Raw genomic sequence first — 22196 nt, 5'->3', positions numbered from 1 at the left:
TGCTAAGACTCTTTCTCACCCTTCCTTGTAAGAATCTCTTCTCATAATGTAATAGTTATTGTGAGGCTTAAATGAGTGAGATAATGTATGTGAAAGTACCTGAAAAAAAAAGATATTTGGTGAAAATTAGCTTTCTTCTTGAGCTTCTCAATCTTTTTTTCTCAGTCATTTTCTCAAAATAAACTCAGTTACTTTTTAAGCTTTTTCATAGAAAAATTTCCTCTCATTTATTGTCTCCTGTAGTAAGACCTTGTTAAAAAAAATCTGATTGCTTGTTTTCATTTAATACTTTTTCTGTATCTGTTGAGATAATCATGCAGTTTTTATCCTTTCCTCTATAAGATGGTCTCTGGTCTACTCCATAAGTATCAACTGTTCTGATGGTGAACCGTCTATGCATTTCTTTCTTTCTTTTTTTTTTTTCAGCCACATTACACAGCTTGCAGGATCTTAGTTCCCCTACCAGGGATCGAACCCCGGGCCCCAGCAGTCAAAGCGTCGAGTTCCCCCATCTATGCATTTCTAAGATAAACCCTATGTAGTAGTGATTTAGAAAAGAATATACAATGCTAAATTCTACTTTAATATTTTAAAAAGATTTTGCTTCTTTGTTCATGAGGGGTCTTGATCTATAATTTTCTTATTTTGTTTCTTATTCTGTTATCAAGGTTATTTTAGTTTCATAAAATAAGATTTCTAGTCTTTGAAACATTTTATATAAGAAAAGGATTGTCTGTCCTTGAAAGTTGGGCAAAACTTGTATCTAAAACTTTCTTGGGTCTGGTGTCCTTTAGAGGAAGAAATTTGATTACTCTTTCAGATTCCTTTTATTATCTAATTCAGGTTTTAAATTCATTTTGAGTCAACTCTGATAATCTGATACTTTTCTAAGAAATTATGCATTTCCTCTAACCTTTTTTGTTCAGTATTATCTATTTCTACCTTTTTTTTTTCTTATCACTCTTATGGGAGATTTATGTTTTATTAGTTTTTTCCCCAAAGATCTATTTCATTAAATTCTGTTCTTAGGTTCATTATTTATTTTGTTAGGTTTATTATTTGAATATCTTATTTTCAATATTTCTATCTTTTAGTATTTCTTGTTTTTAAATAAATATAATATTTTGGGCTCTCAATTTTGCTCTGATTACAAGTTTAGAAACAGCTGTGTAGGTACTTTAATAGTTGTTCAGCCCTAAATATTTTGTAATTTTGTTGTGAATTCCTCTTACCCATGTACATTATTTAGTAGTACATTTAAAGATTCTTTCTACTACAGGCATATTTCAGAGATGTTGTGTGTTCAGTTCCAGATTACCATAATATTCGCAATAAAACAAGTCACATGAATTTTTTGGTTTCCCAGTGCATATAAAAGTTTTTTATACTACACTGTAGTCTGTTAAGTGTGCAATAGCATGTGTCTAAAAAAACAATGTACATACCTTAATTTAAAAATATTTTATTGCTAAAAAATGCCAAAACAATCACAGTAATAACATCACAGATCACCATGACAAATATCATAACAATGAAATATTTTGAAATATTGTGAGAATTACCAAAATGTGACACAGAGACATGAAGTGAGCAAATGATGTTGGGAAAACGATGCCTGTAGTCTTGCTCAACACAGGGGCCACAAACCTTCTAATTTGTAAAAAACACAGTATCTGCTAAGTGCAGTGAAGTGAAGTGCAATAAAATGCGGTATGCTTATATCTTTTAATTGTTATATTTCTAATTTAATTGCTTTGTGCCCAGAAGTCTTGGTTGGTATGTGATCAATTCTTCGAAATTATTCTGTGACATAATAAGTGGTCAGTGTTGGTAAGTGTACTACTGTGTGTGCTTAAAAAGAAAGTGTATTCTCTTCTGCTTGGGTATAGGGTTCTCTTTTTATCAATTAGGTCAACATATAAGTATTATTGATCAGACTTCTATAGTCTTGCTATAAATCATAAACTGTTTATGATTGAGGTCTGTTGAAATCTATAATAATTGTAGATTTGTCAGTTTTCCTCATAATTGTCAGTTTTAACTTTATATATTTCAAAGCAATATTATAAGTGGTTACAAGCTTATGATTCTCTTGGATCCTAAATTCTGTTAATTATTTTTTTATTATCTTTTTTTAGGATGATTGTTGACTGCTGTTTAGCCTACTGTTGACTTTTATCTCCAGATTTTGTTCTTTTTTTTTTTTAAACCACATCCTAGTTTTTGTCAGTTTTCCTCATAAGTAAAAATATTCTCTCATTGTGTGTCTATTCCACTTCACTTTGTGTTTAGGTATTTACACCTCTAGCTCATTCATTACATTCTGCTGTAGAACAGTGATTATCAACTTTTTTCAGCATAAGGAACTTCAAATAATAATGGTGAGACTCTTTATTATTAGTTGATTAAGAATGTATAAGAATAAAAGTCACAATGAATTTGTAATGTTTTAAAATAGATTTTTATTTTATTCATCACGACAGCATCAACATACATTTGAAAACTACTAGTATCTGTAAGACGCACTTGCTTATATGTTTATCTGTTTCTGCTGTAACCACAGCATGAGTTGGAGGAAGGACCAGAGGAGCTGATAGACCTGTAGGTAGCAGAGTTCTTGATTGAACCTTGCAGGATCAGAATCTCTTCTCCCTTCACAGATGCTAGATTTGAACAAGGGGTGAAAGAAGGTGGGGAGAAAGACTAGGACTAGTCATTCAGGCTTTATAGGATTCAAAGGTTGTGACTCATAAGCTGCCAGCAAGACTTGAGGAGGATGTAGCTTGGGCAGCAGTGACACTTCGAACCTTCCCATCCCCGACATGCTGCTTCCCTTTCAGTTATCTCTGGGCTCTGGCAGAATCCTGTTTTGTTTGAAGGGAAGTTGAAACTGGCTACATACCCTCCTAATCTCATCTGAAATAAAAGAATTTAGTGAGCCTTTGATGTTTATGTGTGTTTTAGCTTTGTTATCTCAATGTACATGTTCTAGCAAAAAGAGTGTGGTGTTGCTGTTAAAGGGTTTTGAATGTTTTCAGTATGACTCATTGTGGTTTTTAAGTTTAGTTTTGGGTGTACACATGCAGTGTCTGGTACTGTCACTGAGTTAGGTCAGGGAAAGGAATAATTTGTGGATGAGGCCTGTAGGATCTTTAAATCTAGGAGCACAGGGTTGGAACAGGATGTTATAGTGTTACCACACAGTATACACAGGGGTGAGTTGGTGCTGTGCACTTGCTACTTGAACTAGACTAAAGTTTGTCATTGTACTCAGTGTTCCTAACTTCCTCCTAAAAACTAACTGCTTGTAGCCTTCACTCAGGTTTCTGAATGACTAATGGCCAAGACTCCTTGACCTTTCTCAAAATGGCAGTGCCAGGAGCAAAGCGTATTGGCTGGTACTGGGAAGCCACGGAATGACTCTGCTTTTTGCTATTTTAAAGTAAGATTAGTGCCAAATGGCTAGTATATAAAAGAATACTTTATTTTCACACATCTCCCTGAGTCTTTTGAAATCTTTACATATATTATTATCAGTTTTAAAATCATATGTATATGCACAAAAAGATACGAGGATGGAATGAGTTGTATAGAGGTATACAACTAGAGGCCATACGTCCTATTTGAGGGATACTAGAAAGACTGCATTATCACTTGCTAATACCTGGAATTTCATTAGAGCTCATTCTTCAGGTTAACAGTTTAAATGCTTGAATACATAGCGAAGGGAGAATCTTTGAGTCATCAGCAGTTATTTTTACTGATCTGCAGTTAGGTTCTAAATGTGGGAAAGCAGAGTGTTTGAGGGCCTGCCCCTTACCCCCAACCCCTGGCCTCTCACCCAGGCCTTATATTTATGAAGGGCCTGGACTTCAGTATTTTCTTCAAATGGTATACGTGTAGTCATAGAGGAAGAGAGGGATTCTTAAAAGAAGATGTTTATCGTGCAATTAAAATTATTCAATGTAACGACTTAAATATACCACCATGTTTATGACCTTGTTTTGGCATTTCTTCATTTTTAAATATGATGGGCTTCTCAAACTTGGAAGTAATCTGGGCCTTTCTTGATCTCTCAGAGACCCTGCCCAGTTGGGAAGGGAAGGAGAGTCTCAACATGGGTTAAGAAGACAGCAGGAATAGCCCGGCCAGTCGATTTTGCCTGCCAGATAATTATGCCAGGGCCAGCCTGGTTGGAAATGGACATGCTGGGTGCCATGGCCACAGTGGCGGAAAGCCTCACCCACCAGCTGACTGTGTTCTTTCTTCCTCCCACCTGTTTCCTTCCTATCTACCAAGTGTTGTCTGTGCTTTTTGTGATTGGATATGCTTGTGGTCTGACCAGCTCTCTCTCTTGAAAGGACAGGTCCCAAGATGTAAACACCTGCTTCCTTGGATGTGCTCCAGGGTAATCTGACTTCCATGATGTCAGATTTTCAAGTGTTCTGCTCCATAGCACTGCAGTCTTTAGTAAGCAGAATGCATTTTTTGTGATAGTGTTTATAATCTAAATGGCTATACTGTCTAAGGTCAGGTTTTATTAAAACAGTGAATTTGGTATGGGGTAGTTTCCACCCCACCCCCCAACATGTTTTTTGGGGGTGGGGTGAAAGTTTAACTTGTTGAATGTTTTAGAGAGCTTTTTGATTTAAAGTTATACAGCAGTATATGTCTAAATAGGCCCATCAGACTCTCTCCTTTAAGGAGGCATACCTTGTTTCATTGCACTTAACTTTATTGTGCTTTGCAGATACTGCATTTTTCACAAATTGAAGGTTTGTAGGAACCATACACTGTCAGATGATGGTTAGCATTTTTTAGCAATAAAGTATTTTAAAATTAAGGTATATACATTGTTTTCCTTAGGCATAATGCTATTGCATTCTTAATAGACTACAGTGGAGTGTAAACATAACTTTTATATATTTACAGTAGAGTGTAAACATAACTTTTATATGCATAACATTTATAGACTACAGTGGAGTGTAGACATAACTTTTATATGTGTTTATATGCACACAAAACATTTGTGTGTCTCACTTTATTGTGATATTTGCTTTATTTCTGTGGGCTGGAACCAAACCCTCAGTATCTCCAAGGTCTGCCTGTATTATTTTGTCCAAAGCTGTCTCTCTCCCTTCCTCATCTAAATCAGTGAGCTGGGATATGATAACTGATTTTTTTTTTTTTTGCGGTACGCGGGCCTCTCACTGTTGTGGCCTCTCCCGTTGCGGAGCACAGGCTCCGGACGTGCAGGCCCAGCGGCCATGGCTCACGGGCCCAGCCGCTCCATGGCATGTGGGATCCTCCCGGACCAGGGCACGAACCCGCGTCCCCTGTATCGGCAGGCGGACTCTCAACCACTGCGCCACTAGGGAAGCCCATGATAACTGATTTTGACAGAAGCCGACTGAGATTGTTTGACTTCAGGGTGAGGAAGTTACCTGTCCTTTGTGATAGTGAACTGCCCTCCCTAGTCAAACCAGGTCTATTGCAAATACATGTTATTGTTCACAGAAGGGACTCTTGACTGTGTGTGTGCATGCATGTGTTCGTGTGTGTGTGTGTGTGTGTGTGTGAGAGAGAGAGAGAGAGAGAGAGAGAGAGAGAGGGAGGAGAGAGGTGGGGGGAGCGGAGAGAATGTTATTCCATTGGAAAAACAACTCAGAGATGCTGTGAGGAGAATCATCATTATAAGTAGTACTGAACTTCTGAGGGCAGAAGCAGTGTTGTCTTCACCTTCTCTATCACAACTGTCCTAATCTCTTAGGTAAAAATGACTACTTCCACTTTTGTGTCCCCTCAGCATGTGCTGGGCATACTTTTAAATACTAATTTGTATTTGTTTATATGTATGTCTTGTCCTACCAAGGTGGTAACCCCTTAAAAGTAGGGACTTAAAAAAAGTCTAGGGAGTTCCCTGGTGGTCCAGTGGTTAGGACTCGGCACTTTCACTGCTGTGGGCCTGGGTTCAATCCCTGGTTGGGGAACTAAGAGATCCCGCAAGCCGCACAGTGTGCCCACCCCCACCCCCTGCAAATCTAGTTCTAGGACTTGTGTAGCAAGTAGTAGGTCTTCAGTATGTTAAATGAACAAATTTATGAAAAAATTAAACTAAAGGAATTTAAGATTCTCACTTCTGGATGCAGTCTAGAAGAACCTTTAAAAATGTCTTGTGGCAGTGAATCTTTATAATCTCTAGATCTGTTATCCTTTTATTTTTCTTAAATAAAAAATTCAGCATAAGTTAAAGCGTCTTGATTAGTGATAATTGAAATCACATGGAACTGAGTAGTTTGGAACCTTTCCATCTCTTAAATTGTGTGGGTTTATATCATGTAGTAATTCTGTGAAGAATGGATTAGAGGGTTATGAGTGGGTACTGTGAGGCTGTCATTGGTCCATTGATCTAAAGCATAAGAGCTTCCTATTAATTTAGGTTGAAGACTCAGAGGCAGAGAGAAGCCTTAAAATGTGCTAGTTGATTGATTTAAAGTAGCTAAATCAATATTATTAGTATATAGTCAAGATCTATAATTATTTAGGAAATGGACCTTATCCCTACTGTCATCCTCTAAAATGCTTTTTAAAAATGCAGATTTGTATTAAAAAGTAGAAGATCTCTTTAAGAAGTCAGGCAGCTTGAATGTTTAAATAAAATCTCATTTTCCACAGACAAGACAGACTCTTTCCTGTTTCTGCCTACTGGTTAGTCATGGTGGGATTTGTTTGGCTTTATGAATGCCATTAAATTTTAATGTACAGATCAGATGTCTCATTGTAGGTAAAAGGAAAGGGTGTAGTGTCTGTTTTGGCCCTATCATTTTACCACACAAGGGAACCATTAGTAGAGAATCAAATTGATTCCTGTAAAGCTTTTCCATTTCATCTTTTTTTTTTCTTCTTTCCTTTCTCCATGATGGTTATTCCTTTCATTTATTTTTTGCTTTTTCCAAATTTGAAACACTTGTGCAGTAACTGTATCCTTTCAAATAGGTGTAGTTGCATTCTGTGGTGCTTATGTTTGTTTGCTATAATTTCATCAAGGTTCATGTTACCTGGAAATAAAATTAAGTTTGTGACCTTTTAATGATTTCTATGGCCAGATGGTTTCATGATCTCCTGTACTTGGTGGAAATCCATTCATTCATTCAATAAATGTTTATTGAGCATTTATTATGTGTCAGGGATTCTACTCTGTGAATATAGGATATATAGGGTCCTTGACCTTGCTGAACTTACATTCTTGTGGGAGATAGCAAAAACAAAACTGGGAGGGTTTATGTCTCATGGGAGCACATAAGAAAGGTACTTATAGACTTATAGGATGGTTTCATGAAGGAACAGTCATTTAAAAATGGTACCTAAAAGAATGAGTAGGGGTTAGTCAAGCAAAAGAGGGGAGAGAGAGAGAGAGAGAGAGAGAGAGAGAGAGAGAGAGAGGGAGAGAGAGAGAGAGAGAGAGAGAGAGAGAGAGAGAGAGGTTTCAGCTAGAGGGAATGGCTGTAAAAAAAAATCTTGAAGCATGAGGCCAGTGCTCTTTAATAAGTGGCTGACATCCCTAAAAGACTTTCGAAACACTTGAATATTTTTGAATACCTTGGATATTTTAAAGTTTTCATTTAAATATTTTTAAATCATAAGTTTAGTTGCAAAGCATGTGTTTTCTGCCCTGTTGTGTGTTATATACACATCTTAAATATGTTTCTCTGTAAATTTAGCTCATTTAATTTGTGGAAAACATCTGCCACAGTCCTTCGCAAAACCAGTTCTCATTGTCTAACTAGTCAGCAGAATCAGATTTACTTTTTATTAACTTTGTGTTTTAAAAAAGTTCTTGCTTTTAGTCAGTCAGTTATCTTTTAAAGATTTAAACAATAAGAAAAAATGTGTTTATATATTGATGCACATATTTACCATTTTGTGCTCTTCATTTGTTTCTGTAAATCCAAACTTCTATCTGGTATAATTTTCTTTCTTCCTGAAGGACTTCCTTTAAACTTTCTTATAGCTCAGATCTGCTGGGTGATGAATTCTTTTAACCCTTACATACTGAAAAAGTCTTTATTTTGCCCTAATTTTTGAAATATTTTCTTTGGGTCTACTCAAAGTTCTTCAGTACTTTGCTCTACTGTTCTCTGGGTTGCATTGTTTCCAGTGAGAAGTCTGTTGTTACTCTTATCTTTGTTCCTCTGTAATATAAAGTGTCTCATTTTTCTCTGGCTGCTTTTAATATTTTCTCTTCATTATTGGTTTTAAGTACCTTCATTATGATGTACCTTGTTGTAATTCCCTTGGTATTTTTTGTGCTTGGGTTTTATTGAGCTTTTTGGACTTGGGGCTTTAATTAAGTTTTAATTAAGTTTATAAAAATTGTGGCCATTATTTCTTCAAATATTTTTTTCTGTCCCCTTTTCTGTCCTTTGGGGACTTCAATTGCACACATATTAGGCTGCTTGGAGCTGTGCCACAGCTCACTGATGCTCTGTTCATTTTCTTTTAAGTTTTGTTTTCTCCCATTTTAGGTAATTTTCATTGCTAGCACTTCAGTTTCAATAATCTTCTTCATACAATATCTTACCTGTTAGTAATCTATCCAGTGTATTTTTGTATCTCTAGTTGTTCTATTTCCATATTTTTTATATCTTTCATTTATCTACTCAGTCTTTCCTTTAGCTTTTGAACACATAGAATACAGTTATAGGAACTATTTTAATGTTCTTGTCTACTAATTCTGTCCTCTGTGTCATTTCTGGGTTGGTTTTGAATGATTGTTTTTTCCTCTTTGTTATGGGTGGTATTTTCATGCCTTTTTGTATGCCTGGTAAATTTCAGTTGGATGCCAGTGTCATATTACTCTTGTAACAAACACAATATAAATGTTTTATCTTACAATTCTGGAGGTCTGAAGCCCAGAATGAGTTAGCAGAGTTGTGTTCCTTCTGGAGATTCTAGGAATGGATCCATTTCTTTGCCTTTTCCAGCCACTAGAAGCTGTCTGAATTCCTTGGCTTATAGCCCACATCACTCCAACCTCTGCTTCTGTTACATGTCTTTCTGGTTCTGTTGTCAAATTATAGTGAGGTAATACCTTCAATGTGCTGATAAAATAATTGTCAACCAGAATTCTGTACTACTGAAGTAATCTTTGAAGGATGAGGACAAAGTAGGCATTTTCAAACAAACCAAAATGGATACATTTTGTCACCAGCAGACTTACTAGAGGAAGTGCTAAAGAATGTCCTTCAGACAATAGTCAGATGATTCCAGGTATAATGCCTGAGATACAAGAGGGAATGATTAGCCAACATATTGGACAGTTTGTTGGTAAATATAAACAAACTTTGACTTATACAATAATGTAATGCCTAACAAGATTTAAAAGTTGAAAGTAAAAGATACAGGGCTTCCCTGGTGGCGCAGTGGTTGGGAGTCCGCCTGCCGATGCAGGGGACGTGGGTTTGTGCCCCGGTCCAGGAAGATCCCACATGCTACGGAGCAGCTGGGCCCGTGAGCCATGGCCACTGAGCCTGCGCGTCTGGAGCCTGTGCTCCGCAACGGGAGAGGCCACAACAGTGAGAGGCCCGCGTACCGCAAAAAAAAAAAAAAAAGATACAGCATTTTGTACCTGAAAACAATAACATAAACATGAAACAAAACTTGAAAACAATAGCATAAAGGTCAGGAAAGGGGTGATTGGGAATTAAGTATGTTAAGATCATTCTGTTGTTTGGGGAGGAAGTACAATTATTGACTCATTTTATTTATTTATTTTTAAAGTTAATTTATTTTTGGCTGCGTTGGGTCTTTGTTGCTGTGCATGGGCTTTCTCTAGTTGCGGCGTGTGGGCTTCTCATTGTGGTGGCTTCTCTTGTTGTGGAGCACAGGCTCTAGGTGTGTGGGATTCAGTAGTTGTGGCACGCGAACTCTAGAGCGTAGGCTCAGTAGTCATGGTGCATGGGCTTAGTTGCTCCACGGCATGTGGGATCTTCCCAGACCAGGGCTCAAACCCGTGTCCCCTGCATTGGCAGGCAGGGTCTTAACCACTGTGCCACCAACGAAGTGCTTATTGACTCATTTTAGATTGTTACCATGCCAAGTATGCATGCTAAACTATTTAATGAACCACAAAAGTAATAAAACATAAAGTATATGACCTATAAAATAGTAAAGGGAATAGAAAAATATAGAAAAAGACTCTCAATCCGCCCCCCCAATATATCAATAATAATAAATTTAAATGAGCTAAGTTATTAAGTTAAAAGTTGCTAACCTGGATTAAAACTGTGTACTTATATGTATATATGTAGTTATAAAGACACATCTAAAATATAAGGATACTGAGAGTTAGAAAGTTATATACCAGTCAAATAAAATAGTCAAAGAAAGCTGGTTTACAATATTAATATCAGCAACAAACATTATTGGAGATATAAAGAGGTATCACATAATGATAAATAGGTTCAGATTACAAGAAGGATATAATAATTGTAAATTTATATGTACCTAATAAGTTAGCCTCAATATATAAAAAACAAAAACAGCTGCAAGGGGATATGGACAAATCTGTTGTTATGGTGCAAGATTTTATCACTCAGTAATTGATAGATAAAACAGACCAAAAGAATCAGCAAGGATATAGAAGATTTGAACAGCACAATTAACAAGCTTGAGCTGATGGAATATGTGAAATATTTCACCTAAAAATTAGAGCAAACTCATTCTTTTCAAGCACACAGAAAATTATACCCTTTAAAATTACTAATTGTATACTATATAACTTTCACCTCAAACTATATCGAAATCAATTTTGGTCTATCATATTGGTAAAGATACATAAGTCTGATTATACATTGAGTTGTTGAATCTGTGAGGAAACAGATCCACTGTGTCATCCACTGTGGTGGGAGTGTAAATTGATAACTTCTGTGGATGGCAATATGGCAACGTTTGTCAAAATTATTAATGTCCATACCTATGACTCAGCAGTTCCATTTCTAGATAGTATCCTACAGATATACACATTTAAAAATGATATTTATTGGGCTTCCCTGGTGGCTCTGTGGTTGGGAGTCTGCCTGCTGATGCAGGGGACATGGGTTCGTGCCCTGGTCCGGGAGGATCCCACATGCCGCGGAGCGGCTGGGCCCGTGAGCCATGGCCGCTGAGCCTGCGCGTCCGGAGCCTGTTCTCCGCAACGGGAGAGGCCACAACAGTGAGAGACCCGCGTACCAAAAAAAAAAAAAAAAAAAAGATATTTATTGGGAATTCCCTGGTGGTCCAGTGGTTAGGACTTGGGGGCTTTCACTGCCGGGGCCCGGGTTCAATCCCTGGTCGGGAAACTAAGATCCCACAAACTATGCAGCACGGCCAAAAAAAAAAAATGTTTATTCAAGGTGATTCATTGCAGCATGCTAATAAATTAGGGACTAGTTATGTAGCTGTATAAAACAATGAGGAGGCTCTTTGGGTACTTCTACTAGAACATCACCAAGTTAAATTAAGTGAAAAAATCAGAATGCAGAGAGTATGCATAGTATGATCCTATTCGTGTAAAAATGGTGGAAGCCTATGTTTTTGTTTGTGCATAAAGTGTCTTTATTTTGAAGAATACAGAGGAAACACATAACATTGGCTGCAAGTAGATGGAATTTGAATGCCTAGGAGATAGTGGAGGGAAGAAAAATTTTCACTGTATGCCTCAGGGTTTTATATATGTGTATATGATTTTGTCATATGTATGGGTATATATATATATATATATATATATATATATATATGTTATGTAATTTCAAATTAAATTTTAATTTTAATTTAAAAATTTAAAAGGAACAGAAAATAACCAGTCATCTAAGACTGATCAAAAGCCACGCCAGTGAGCTCTTGCTCTTTGCTGATATTTATTATGTGCTGCCTTATTGCTCTGAAGTTTGTGAATTACCAAAGTATGCTTCTTGAGAGTTAGAATAGTGTTTTTTGCATCTTTATATACATACCTATAGTGTCCATAGCCCAATGCTTTTTATGTAGTTGAAATTAGTATGTTGGTTTAATTCTATTTTTTAACAAGACTGTGTTATACTTGTTGAGTTTTTATATTATTTCATTTGATATAACTTGCTGTGAAGTGGGCTTTTATTTGCATGGGACATTTTCTGTGTTTCCAAATAAGAATGTGTAATTTTGGCTAAATATTTTAACTTAAAGTAATTTGTTGCATGTAAGTTACTCAGTGATAACATAATGGATTTACTGAATGTGAGGAAATGATCTGTTAGGTCCTTTTCAACTCTGTACAGAAGAATAATTGAATGAATGAATACATTTTAGTAGTACAAGAGGGTCAAGGAGAATACTTGCTTTATGCATTTCGGGTTCCTTTTTTAAATGACCCCCCCCCCCGAAAAAAAGACACCTTTGGCTGATCGGGTCATCTGTGTTATTAAACTATATTATATTAAACTATTACTAACTGATTCAGTTATTAATGCCAGTGACATTTTAATTAACAGCATAGTTTTATAGGGTTGTTTTCAAACTGTCCAGTTTGTCAAACAGATCCATTTGGCTAGATGAAAGAAAAATTTATGCATTACCTCATACTTTTGCTTTGTGTTTCCTCCTATTTCTTTGGTTTGTCTGATTATTAAATTTCGCTTAACACAGTGCTTTGGTATTTTATTTCCGATGTTGAATCTGAAACTGTTGTCAGGGATATCAGTTCTTTGTGTAAGTGTCTTTTAATGGCAGTGTATGTAGGGTGAATAGGAAGGAAACAAAGGAGTTACAGAGATACAGCAACCTAAAGTAAAAGGTCCAAAACTTTTTCTCATTATTTTTTGTTGCCAGGAAATAATGAAGAACAAGGGCTTAGTGCAGTGAATGAAAGAATGTGCTGCCCTTAATGTAAATTTTAAAAGCTGGAAACTTAGGTTCTATTATAAATTGGTCTTGGCTATTTTCCATATAGGAAAAAAATGTGAATTTATGTCCATTTACATTCTTTGCATTTGCATGTGATATTCTTCTGCTTGGTTCTGCCAGTGAGTTAACTCCATGTTCCTCCCCACAGGGTGGAGAATGCTTGCACCAAGCTTGTCCAGGCAGCCCAGATGCTTCAGTCAGACCCCTACTCAGTGCCTGCTCGAGATTATCTAATTGATGGATCAAGGGGCATCCTCTCCGGCACATCAGACCTGCTCCTCACCTTCGACGAGGCTGAGGTAGACAACCTGAGGCCCATGCAGACCTCTTCCAGACAAAAAGCCCAGCCTTAAAAGATAATAATGGAGGATTGAGGATTGTTTAGGATGACAAAATGTTGACTAGCTACACATCTGAATGACTGTGTTTTTTACTTATCGTTTACTCAATTGACTGAATACTATGAAATATATTTTCAGGTTCGTAAAATTATTAGAGTTTGCAAAGGAATTTTGGAATATCTTACAGTGGCAGAGGTGGTGGAAACTATGGAAGATTTGGTCACTTACACAAAGAATCTTGGACCAGGTTAGTCATATCCTACTTTTATAGCAGAATTTTTTATGGATTGTCCATGTTTGATCAAGAGGAAAGGGGTACTCCTCCCTACTTTTTTTGTGGAAGATAGGTAATGATGCATTGAACTTTTAGTTGTCTCTACTCTGTTGATGGAGCTGACTCTGTGCTTTTACTGAAGAGATATCATTGTCTCTGAAAGCTGAATCTGCTTTCTACAGATCCTGGCCCTGTCTAATGAACTAAACTAGACATTGCAAATGTTGCTGGAGAATGTAGGAAATAATTTCCTATTACTGCAGTGCTTAAGGCCACCCTGAATCCTGACCTCTTCATTCCACATTATACAGCATTCCTTCACTGTCTGCCAGCTGGCCTGTAGCTCTGTGTGACCTCTTAGCTTGCTAATTAGCCTGCCTACTATTATGGATTCATGCCGTTGCCCAAGCCTGCATAATATAATCAGACCTAGAAGGAGAGAAGAACTTCTGTGGCTAAATCTCTGATTGTGTAGTCATCTGAGAATTCAGTATTCAAAATACATGAACAGATACCAGCTTTTGGTGTTATAGACATATAACATGAACTTGAGGCTCCTTAAAGTATGAATTAGACCAATGACAAGACATATCAGATGTTTAATTTGTTAGTATTAAGAATCACATATTATCTTATAAAATTCTTTTGTCTTACATAAAATGTATTTCCTTGAGGTTTCAGTGCAGTCATCCTGTAAACTTAAGGCAGTTTAGAATTTCTCTGAGCTGTCATTGAAAATCGCTGGGAAATGGCTTTAGAGCAGTACCCTTTAAACTTTCTCCTAGCACTGTGAAGAAATTTTATTTCTTCAAATGAAATCTTATGCAGATGAATTGGGAGATTGGGATTGACATATATATACTACTATGTATAAAGTAGATAACTAATGAGAACCTACTGTATGGCACAGGGAACTCGGTGCTCTCTGGTGACCTAAATGGGAAGAAAATCCAAAAAAGAGGGGATATATGCAGAAACTGACACAGCAGTGTAAAGCAACTATACTCAAATTAAAAAATAAAATAGACAAGCAACAAGGATATATTGTATAGCAGGGAATTACAGCCATTACCTTGTAATAACTTTTAATGGAGTATAATCTGTAAAATACTGAATCACTATGCTGTATACCTGAAACTAATATTGTAAATGAGCTATACTTCAATAAAAAAATCTAATGAAATAATGAAAAAATAAATCTTTGCAGAATCCCAACATATAAAAGACAGAAATGGAGCTACTCTGGATGAAGCAGAGGCAGCCCCACCCTTTCCATCTCCCTCTGGGTGCCCCTTGACGATCTGTGAACCTGCTTAAGAAGTTCTAAGAGCAGTTGGAAAACCAAAGTGTTAGAGAATCACATAGTATCCTTGAATAATAACCAAAGTAGCAAAAAGTGCTAGCATGCTAACTCCAAAACACCAGATGCTTTCAAATGCTGTCATCACCATAATTATTATTATTATTTTTAAAATTTATTGTATTTATTTATTTTTGGCTGCATTGCTGTGCGTGAGCTCTTAGTTGCGGCGAGCGGGGCTACTCTTTGTTGCGGTGGGCAGGCTTCTCACTGCAGTGGTTTCTCTTGTTGCGGAGCTCGGGCTCTAGGGGCGCGGGCTTCAGTAGTTGTGGCACACGAGCTCCAGAGCGCAGTCTCAGTAGTTGTGACACATGGACTTTGTTGATCGTGACATGTGGGATCTTCCCAGACCAGGGATCGAGCCCATGTCCTCTGCATTGGCAGGCAGATTCTTAACCACTGTGCCACCAGGGAAGCTCCCGTAATTATTTTTATTTGTTTCTAATTATAAAAGTGATACATCCTTATTTTGGATAAGTTGGAAAGTACAGAAAAATTTAAAGATGAAAACAAAACACATTATTGTAATTCTTAAGATTTTTTTCAGCCGCTAGTTTCTTAGCCCAGGCACACCTTGCTTCACTTTCTTGTGCTTCACACATAACTGCGTTCTTACAAATTGAAGGTTTGTGGCAACCCTGTCTCAAGCAAGTCTATTGGTGCCATTTTTCCAATAGCATTTGTTCACTTCATGTCTCTGTGCCCCATTTTGGTAATTCTCACAATATTTCAAATTTTTTTCATTATTATATTGTTATGGTGATCTGTGATCACTGATCTTTGATGTTACCACTGAAAAGATTATGATTCATTGAAGGCTTAGATGATAGTTGGCATTTTTTAGCATAAAGTATTTTTAAATTAAGGTATGTACATTGTTTTTTTAGACATAGTGCTATTTCATACTTAATAGACTACAGTATAGTATAGACATAACTTTTATATGCACTGGGAAACCGGAACATGCCTGTGACTTGTTTTATTATGATATTCACTTTATTGCAGTGGTCTGGAACTGAATCCGCAGTACCTTTGAGGTGTGCCTGTACTAGGCTCACATGAGATTCTTATACACATAGGTTCAGTGGCCAGGTACATGGCATGAAAGCTGGTATGGTAGCCAGGCAAAGTATTTTTCCCCCCACTTGTGAATTTTTTTTCAAATGTATATTTACTAATTGCAACATTTAAAAAATATTTGTGAATGTATTTATGTCAAATGTGTGAAAATTATGTCACATTTAGGATTTAATAAATTGCTTTTAATGAGAAGAATAAAGTTGCATTAATTTAGAACTGTCCTGAAAAATTCTATATCATAAATGCTAGAGTTCAGTGATAGTATCTGTTGTTTAAATAAGTGGACAGTCAGTTTGGACTTTCACAGTAATTCATAATGGATTTAGGCTCAGAAAGCCAGACTCTGGATTGTTTCACGGCTCACTCTGCACAATTTATTCCCTGTGCCCAGGAATGACTAAGATGGCCAAGATGATTGATGAGAGGCAGCAGGAACTGACTCACCAGGAGCACCGAGTGATGTTGGTGAACTCAATGAACACTGTGAAAGAGTTGCTGCCAGTTCTCATTTCAGGTATTTTCTGTCTGTACTTTATCTTACAGAAAAAAAACATGTTAACATGTTCTAAACTCTGGTGTTTATTTTCTTTTGCTGTTTAGTTGCATGTCTTTCAGCCTGAGTAAAAATGCAGCTGATTAGCTAAGAACCAGTATTTATCTTCTCTCATGCTCTCCTTCTCTTGCTCTTTGTTTGAAATTGCTCTCCTGTTGCCTCATACTGTTCTCTTGAAGTTCTAACAGGCCCTTTTCTCCTCTAGAAACTCTAGTTTTGGATGTATGGATTTTGACACCTTTATTTGTACTCAGAAAAAACAATTAGGAGCTGGAATGGATATTATAGAGCACTGTATAGTAAGGAAGTGAACCCACAGCCCTTTCCTAGAAGATATTTAACTCTTCTCTACGTTGAAGAGCAGGTGGTGTACACCAACTAGGACCACGTTCCCATTGGGCAGAGCCCAGAAATGCAAACATGGTGGCTGCTCTCTCAACTAGCAAAAGGGAGTTGCACTTATTGAGTGTCTAGTATGTACCAGACATCTCATGGTTTATGTAAATTATCTTTGTCAAGTTGTGGGTTAGTTGGTTTAAGTCTCAGAGGGCAGCTTTATTTTCAGAATTTTATAAGGCATGTCACTGTAATCGCCAGCTACTGCCTCCCTGCTTTGTAATTTCAAGTAGTAGCTAAAATAGGAGATGTGAGTGTAAGAGTTCAGAAAGCCCTTACATGAACTAGAAAACAAAAATTTGTAAATAGCGCCTTATAATCTTCTCAAAACTATGTTTTTGAGACCAACTGTTCCATATGGCAGAAAGGTTGTTGGGAAGAATCTTTCTAATCTGGGTAACTCAGTAAAGCATTGATTAATCTTTGTTTTTATAATTTTAGTTAGTTTATAAGAAGATATTCTCTTCTCTAGTGTTTCGTTATTATTTTCTTCTTCACTTTTAGGGGTTAGATAGTCCCTGCTATATGTTAAGATAAATCATGGAAGATAAACTCAACACTTTGGGATCTTCCACTAGGATTGGGTCAAGCGGCATTCTTTGGTTACAGTTTTACTGACTGTTTTTATCTCGTCACATTAGGTTTGTGTTTGATGGGGCCAGTGTTAGGGCTGGGATGATAATTCATTTAGAAGGATAGTGGATATTTTGTGACTGTGGATCTTCAGTATATGCATGTTAAATTAGTTTTCTGATCATGATGTGGTGAAGTTTTGTACCTTGAGCTTTCTTAACAGTGAAGGTTGCTGATACTGGAACTTTAATGGCAGACTTGCAGTGTTTGTTTTCATATTCTTTTTTAAGACCTTAGAAGCCCAAAACATATTCACAGTGTGGAACATCTTGTGTGAATATTGTAATACAGCAAGATTAAATTCCAGGCTTAGTTTCTGATCTTTTGTTTATTTTTACAGCTATGAAGATTTTTGTAACAACTAAAAACTCAAAAAACCAAGGAATTGAAGAAGCTTTGAAAAATCGTAATTTTACTGTAGAAAAGATGAGCGCTGAAATTAATGAGATCATTCGTGTATTACAACTCACTTCTTGGGACGAAGATGCCTGGGCCAGCAAGGTAAGTGTTATTGGGGGAGAAATAAGCAAAATCCCCAATTTTCCCTTCCTGGGGATGTGATTGTCTCACATTTTTTCTTGTAATTGTGTGTAGCATAGGACTACTTAGATATTATGAAAGTATTTTCTTCTTTACTTTTGTAAAATAAAGGGTTATGGGTTACTTCCTGCTTTTGCACTTTTCCTTTGCTCTGAGGTAGAACAAACAAATAGGTATGCAGGGTGAATGTTGGTTGAAAGCTAGGATGTAGCTTTTCCTTCAAGCTGGAGTCTCATGGATTGGGCTGGTGGAGGAATTCTGGTGTTGTGTATACTCCCCTGGGTGGGAGCCCTGCCTTTCATGTGGGTGGTTGTTGCTAGGTGACTAAGTAAGATACAGAATATGCCTATGACTGAATTTTATGGAAAACTTTTCTTAACCAATTTTTGACCCAGAGAAATCTACAAAGGAAACTCTTGACATTTCTAGGTGTGTCCCTTCATCATTCTGTTTTCCTTAAAGAGAGCTTAACTGAAATATTAGTTTTCACGTTTGTCAGTTAGTTTGAGGGGTCCCTTTACCCTTGGTCTAGAATTTCCTCTTGAATTCCAGAAGGGTTGGTGGATTCCGCCTAGAGCCCAGCAGCGGTGGTTTGAGGTGCTGCTGCTCTGGTCTGCTTCTTGTCTAGTGATTGGGAACAGAGACACTTGGGTTTACACTTCCCTTGTAGGAGCCCAAGATGCAGGCAGTGGGGGGAACACATTGTCTCCAGGATCCAGCTTCCCCCACCGTGTGGACCCACATGCTATCTCCAGGGCCACCCAGCAGGCTGGTGGCAGACTACAGAGGGGATATTGTAGTATGATTTCCACTGGGTGCCCAGTAGGGCTCTGTTTGTCCTCCAGGACACCTATAAGGTAAGGTCGAAGCTGGGGCTAAAATCAACAGTCTCTCTTTGTTGACCAGAAAGTTAAACTAAGAGTGGAGGAGAAATTAGTCAGATTGTCTTAACTATGGATTTGTTTTCAGAGGCATGAAGTTCTCGAACAAGTTCTAAGACTGTATTTTAAATCCATATTGTAAAATCATGTAACGTCTTTGATATTTTACTTAATTTTGCTTTTGCATATTTGATAACTTTCACTTCCCTGTTATGACTTCTTTATGCATCTTTTTTTTTGTTCTCTTGTTTGTTTTATTCTTTTTCTCACGTTTAGAAGGTAAGCTTTCTCTTGCCCTCTAGTTTCTTTTTTGCTTAAAAAGAGAAAAAGCATGTCTGTGAGGTTTTCTTGTGCTGTGTGCCGTGCCTCATTCCGTGTGCCGGTGTGTAACACTGTGCTTGAATATGCGTCAGAATTTGACTTAATACGGGACTCTGGGGCTGTGCTGGGCAGACTGTTTGGCTCATGTGGAGCTGTTTCTTTGGGGAAAGCAAAAGGAAAGACATTACTATGGGATGTCAGGCTTTCTATATTTGGTGGGTGCTTTCCTCTCTTTGAGCAGTCTCCTGGGAACTGTTTTGGTCTGGTCGTTCCCACTGACTTCACTTGAGGGGCAGATTTCCCCAGGTAGCTGGGTGACCCCTAAGTTACCAGTGGACCTTGCTCTTAGGAAAGGAAACTTCCAGCTGTTGCTATCTCGTATTTGCCTCTCCTACCAGTTTCCTTTGCAGGCTCTGGAATTTGACTTTTGGAGATGCATCATTGAGGTTTTAAGCCATAATGAAAATGGGTAGGCTAGAGAGTCTAGATGGGGCACCTGTCCTTCACAATAATCCTAGCATTAAAAATCAAAAGGAAAAAAGTCAGGTGTACCTAAAGTTTTTCCTAACTTCAGTACCTGGCTCACTGCATGTTCTGCTATCTAAGCTGTGAATCAGCTGTTGTTCTCCATGATCTCATGTTCCTCCAATCTAATCTCTTTCCTTATTCTCTTCTCTTTGCTTCTAGCAGATGAGAAATAGTAAAAAGAAAAGCGGGCCTTGCAACCTTAATGTTTCTCTATTTTTGGAAGGGAAAAGTCATCCATCAATTAGTAACTAAGTGTGACTGAGCTTTATTTTGTGCAAGTGCCGAGAGCTGCTTCTTTAAAAACCAAAACCAAAACCAAAACCAAAACCAAAACCGTGGTCAGTTGAGTTTTTCAGGAGGAAGATTAGGCATTTGGGGGCATATACAAGGGAAATATAAACCTGGTCTCCACTGTGTACAGTCTAATAGCTCTCTCAGTTTTATGCTGATCTGGAAGGAACCAGACTGTTAGGATGCTGTAAAACTATCAGAATGAAAGGAAATAAAATTAGTTCAGCTAAAAGAAGCTTAAGTACATAATGACATCAGAATGAGCAAGAAATGTTTATTTTTTAACTTCATTTTGCTTTTGTTTTACATTTACCTGATTCAAATATCAAAATGCTATAAAGGGACTTCCCTGGTGGCGCAGTGGTTAAGACTCTGTGCTCCCAATGCAGGAGGCCCTGGTTCAATCCCTGGTCAGGGAACTAGATCTCATATGCATGCTGCAACTAAGAGTTCACATGCCACAACTAAGGAGCCGGCGAGCCACAACTAAGACCTGGCACAAACAAATAAATAAACAAATAAATAAATAAATATTGAAAAAATGCTATAAAAGGATATGTGTGACACAGCTCACTCTCATCCCCATCCCTATCCACTCTACCTCCCTTACCCCCTAAGAGTAATTGTTTTTATTAGTTGCAAGAATATTTAGAAAAAATTTTACCCTGAAAATGGAAATTGGTAACTAGGGTTTGGTTATTTTTCAGTTTAGTAGCATTATGCATCTTTCATTGCTCAACTGTAAGCAGTGAATTAATCAGACCTTGTGTCTGTCTGTGACCCCTGGGTTCCCATTCTGTTTAATACATATGATATCTTTTACCTCCTCTCACCCCTACCAATAAAGAATTAACTTTGTCTTACCATACTTGTTTCATGCTTCCCCACTGGTGCAGTTTTCTCCTGGAAAGTGATGGTTCCTCTAGAAAAGTGGGGGAAGAAAGTAAGTGGAAAAAATTCTTGGTAAAAGTACGTCTTGCCGAATAAGTTAAGATTTTAAAGAGGCAATGCAATAGCTGATTATTTTACGTTTTATACCTACATTCAAATGGCAGATTTACAAATTTATAAGTACTTTGACTTTAAACACTTCACTTTATTTTGAAAATAAAAAATTTCCCCTCCTAAATCAACAATCATAATGATTATTAAAAACTATTTTAGCATTTTTCCTGGGAATACATTATGAGACAAAAGAATTTGGGGTTTAAACACAGTTCTAATTTTACCCTTTGTAAATTTAGCAATCTATATTTAATCTCTTTTTTTTTGGTATTTATATTACTTGTATCTTGACGCATGCTGAGAATAAAGAGGAAGTGAAAAAAATTTAAAAAGCATTTCATTGCTAAGAATTTTTGAACCCTATGTAGGTGTTCCTGTAACTGCAACTTGAGTCATTAGATACTATTATTCAGAATTCGTCCCTGTGGTGTGTCTCCTCCCACGGTGGGCCTAGGTTGGTGGTGGGTAAATGTAGTGAGTGACTCAGATGTCTTGCACAGATTACTCTAGTCTACCAAAGAAGGAAATACTGGTTAGAACACGCAATCCTATAATAACTTGCCCTTACTGCAGACCATTGAGGATTTAAGGGTTGATTTTTATTTCAGTTTTGAAAAAAATAAGGTTATATATGAGCTTTTTATGAGTCTTTTAGTATTCTATTATGCAGTATTAGTTTTAGTATTCTAGTATGCAGCTAATACAACAAAGGATTTATCTTTTGGAGTTTGAGATAAATAGTTAATTTAGGTATATATAATATTTCATCCTCCCCCCCAGCCAAAGGAGAAAAGCCCAACATGGTACAGGAATTGACATTTCCCTTCTGATCCAAGTGATCTTTTAGTTGGTATAACTGATTGTGTGTGCATAGGTGGCACGGAAGCACTGAGAAGGTATTCTTGGAGATGAGGAACTGATGCCTGGGAGGGTAGCTTGCCTGAAGGCTCAGGGCTAGATGACTTTCTCTCCAAGGTTAAATGTAGTTTATAAGATTTTGTTCTACGGCCCAATTTATCTTTCCAAAAACATCTTTGTTTAAAACACGGACTTGAGGGTAGAAATGTGG

The 22196-nt window shown here is 37.2% G+C and overlaps 1 protein-coding gene across 2 annotated transcripts in view; it reads left to right on the top strand.

Moving 5' to 3' along the window:
- The window catches only part of VCL (vinculin), a 101762-nt gene that overhangs the window by 42938 nt on the left and 36628 nt on the right, over positions 1–22196 (top strand). For both annotated transcript variants that reach the window (XM_079900684.1, XM_079900685.1), the window contains exons 3-6: positions 13073–13223; positions 13404–13512; positions 16371–16493; positions 17902–18062. In XM_079900684.1, the coding sequence (XP_079756810.1) occupies positions 13073–13223; positions 13404–13512; positions 16371–16493; positions 17902–18062 (544 nt within the window). The remainder of the gene's footprint in view (positions 1–13072; positions 13224–13403; positions 13513–16370; positions 16494–17901; positions 18063–22196) is intronic.

This window comes from Stenella coeruleoalba (genome assembly GCF_951394435.1).
Source record: "Stenella coeruleoalba genome assembly, chromosome: 16".
Classification (NCBI taxonomy): Eukaryota; Metazoa; Chordata; class Mammalia; order Artiodactyla; family Delphinidae; genus Stenella; species Stenella coeruleoalba.
This window is presented reverse-complemented; position numbering and strand designations above follow the sequence as displayed.